The sequence below is a fragment of the Camellia sinensis genome, chromosome 8 (genome assembly GCF_055761805.1).
Source record: "Camellia sinensis isolate YWXY chromosome 8, ASM5576180v1, whole genome shotgun sequence".
In the NCBI taxonomy this organism is placed as follows: Eukaryota; Viridiplantae; Streptophyta; class Magnoliopsida; order Ericales; family Theaceae; genus Camellia; species Camellia sinensis.
Window position 1 is genome coordinate 96,373,289 of NC_138968.1, and position 1,740 is coordinate 96,375,028.

General features: G+C 45.6%; 1 protein-coding gene across 1 annotated transcript; it reads right to left on the reverse strand.

The window, feature by feature from the left end:
- Positions 1–238: 238 nt before the first annotated feature.
- On the reverse strand, positions 239–883 carry LOC114260637 (uncharacterized). The gene has a single exon (XM_028200789.2). The coding sequence runs from the start codon at positions 881–883 to the stop codon at positions 239–241; it is 645 nt and encodes a 214-aa protein (XP_028056590.2).
- Positions 884–1,740: the final 857 nt, after the last annotated feature.

The window sequence follows — 1,740 nt, forward strand, 5'->3', positions numbered from 1 at the left end:
TTTCAACCTGATCCAGGGCTCCGATTGCCTTTTCACTTGGGATCTTCCCAATGCCCTCGAGGCTCTCTCGATCGGGCACCTCGATTGAATTCATTTCCAGCTCTCTTGGTCTCTTTGCAGCAAGAAGATAGCATGCCTGCGCCGATTTCTATGAACCTCGAATTTGCCCAATACCGTGCTCAGTCGGAAAACGAAGTAGTTGATGGTAGGCGCTCGGCATAGCTTGCATGGTGTGCAACTAGGTTCTTCCCATGATGAGGTTATATGGCGAAGGAAGCTTGATAACCAGAAATTCTACATCTACTGTTCTGGTGCCCGCCCGAACTGGTAGTGTGATTTTGCCCAAAGGATACTCCGGGTTAGCATTGAAGCTGAATAACGGATAATCAGCCAAAGACAGATCAAAATCAATGAAGCCAAGTTGAACAAAGGTTTCATAATACATGACTTCCGAAGTACTTCCCTGGTCAATGAGAACACACTCAATGGTGAATCTGTTTACGCGTAGACTAATGACGAGGGGATCAGTGTGAGGGAGAGTTACTCCAACTAAGTCAGTGTCATCGAAACTAATCCTCGCAATTTCATGAAGCGATTTTGCTAGCGTGATTGGATTATGGGGGCTAGACTGCAACTGAATTGTATGCACCTCGGATGCCGTCGGCAAGCTGTATATCATATGAATTACACCAAGTGGAGGTAAATCTGGCCGTAAAGCTACTTTGTTTGTTGAATTGTTCTTTCGGACGTGTTGCATAAGCCAACTGTCTTGCATCAACTCCTCCAGGTGATCATTTAGTGCATAACAACTGTTAGTGCCGTGACCGTGGTCTTTGTGATACTCACACTGTTTATCCCATCTCCTCGTATCGGGAGGTCCCATCATCTTGGTTGGCCACTTGAAGAACGGAAGGTGTTGAACTTTAGACATAACCTTACTGATCGGCTCTGATAATTTCGTGTATTTCTTGTCAGAGCACCGTGTGCGCCTGCTATCCACTTGATATTGTTCATTGGCTCGATGTGAACATTGGTCATTTGATCGGTCGAGTCGCGCCTTTTGTCTCATTTATCCCTATTCTGCAGTTCAGGGTTCCTTGATGGCACGACGCTTATCGGCTGGACAATTTCAGACAGGGCCATTTTATCGAATTTATGCCCGGCTTTGACACGCAGGGCATCGTCTTCCACTTTGCAATATTCTTCGACTTTCTTCATTAACGACCAGACTGTTTTGGGGGGCCGTCTGGTTAATGAAATGAGGAGGGGACTGTCAGGATACAATCCCATCTTAAAGACTGTAATGGCCATGAAGTCGTTGCAGGCATCATCCACCAAATTGAAGCATTCCCCATAGCGTGCCGAATATTCACGCAGTGTCTCTTCTAGTTGAATTTGCATTGCCCAGAGAGAATCGGCTTGCTTTGGCTGGACCTCATTAGTGACGAATCTTGCCCTGAAGGATTTTTGGAGTTGGTGGAAGTTCTTAATCGATGTCGACTCCAATTTGTAATACCATCTGACGACCAGTGATCCCAGACTACTTGGAAATATTCGACACATGAAGGCTTCATCGTCAGCATAAAGTGTTATGGCTTGTTTATAATGATGAATATGATTAGTGGGGTCCGATTTTCCGTCATACAGGGTGAATGATGGCGCTTTGAACTTCTTGGGTAGCACTGCTCTTGCGATTCGTCTCACAAAAAGGTCATGCTTGTCTTCCTCATCTGAATCATT

What these genes read in the sequence shown, in the direction of transcription:
- LOC114260637 (XM_028200789.2), bottom strand. Translation starts at nt 883, where the DNA reads ATGGGACCTCCCGATACGAGGAGATGGGATAAACAGTGTGAGTATCAC.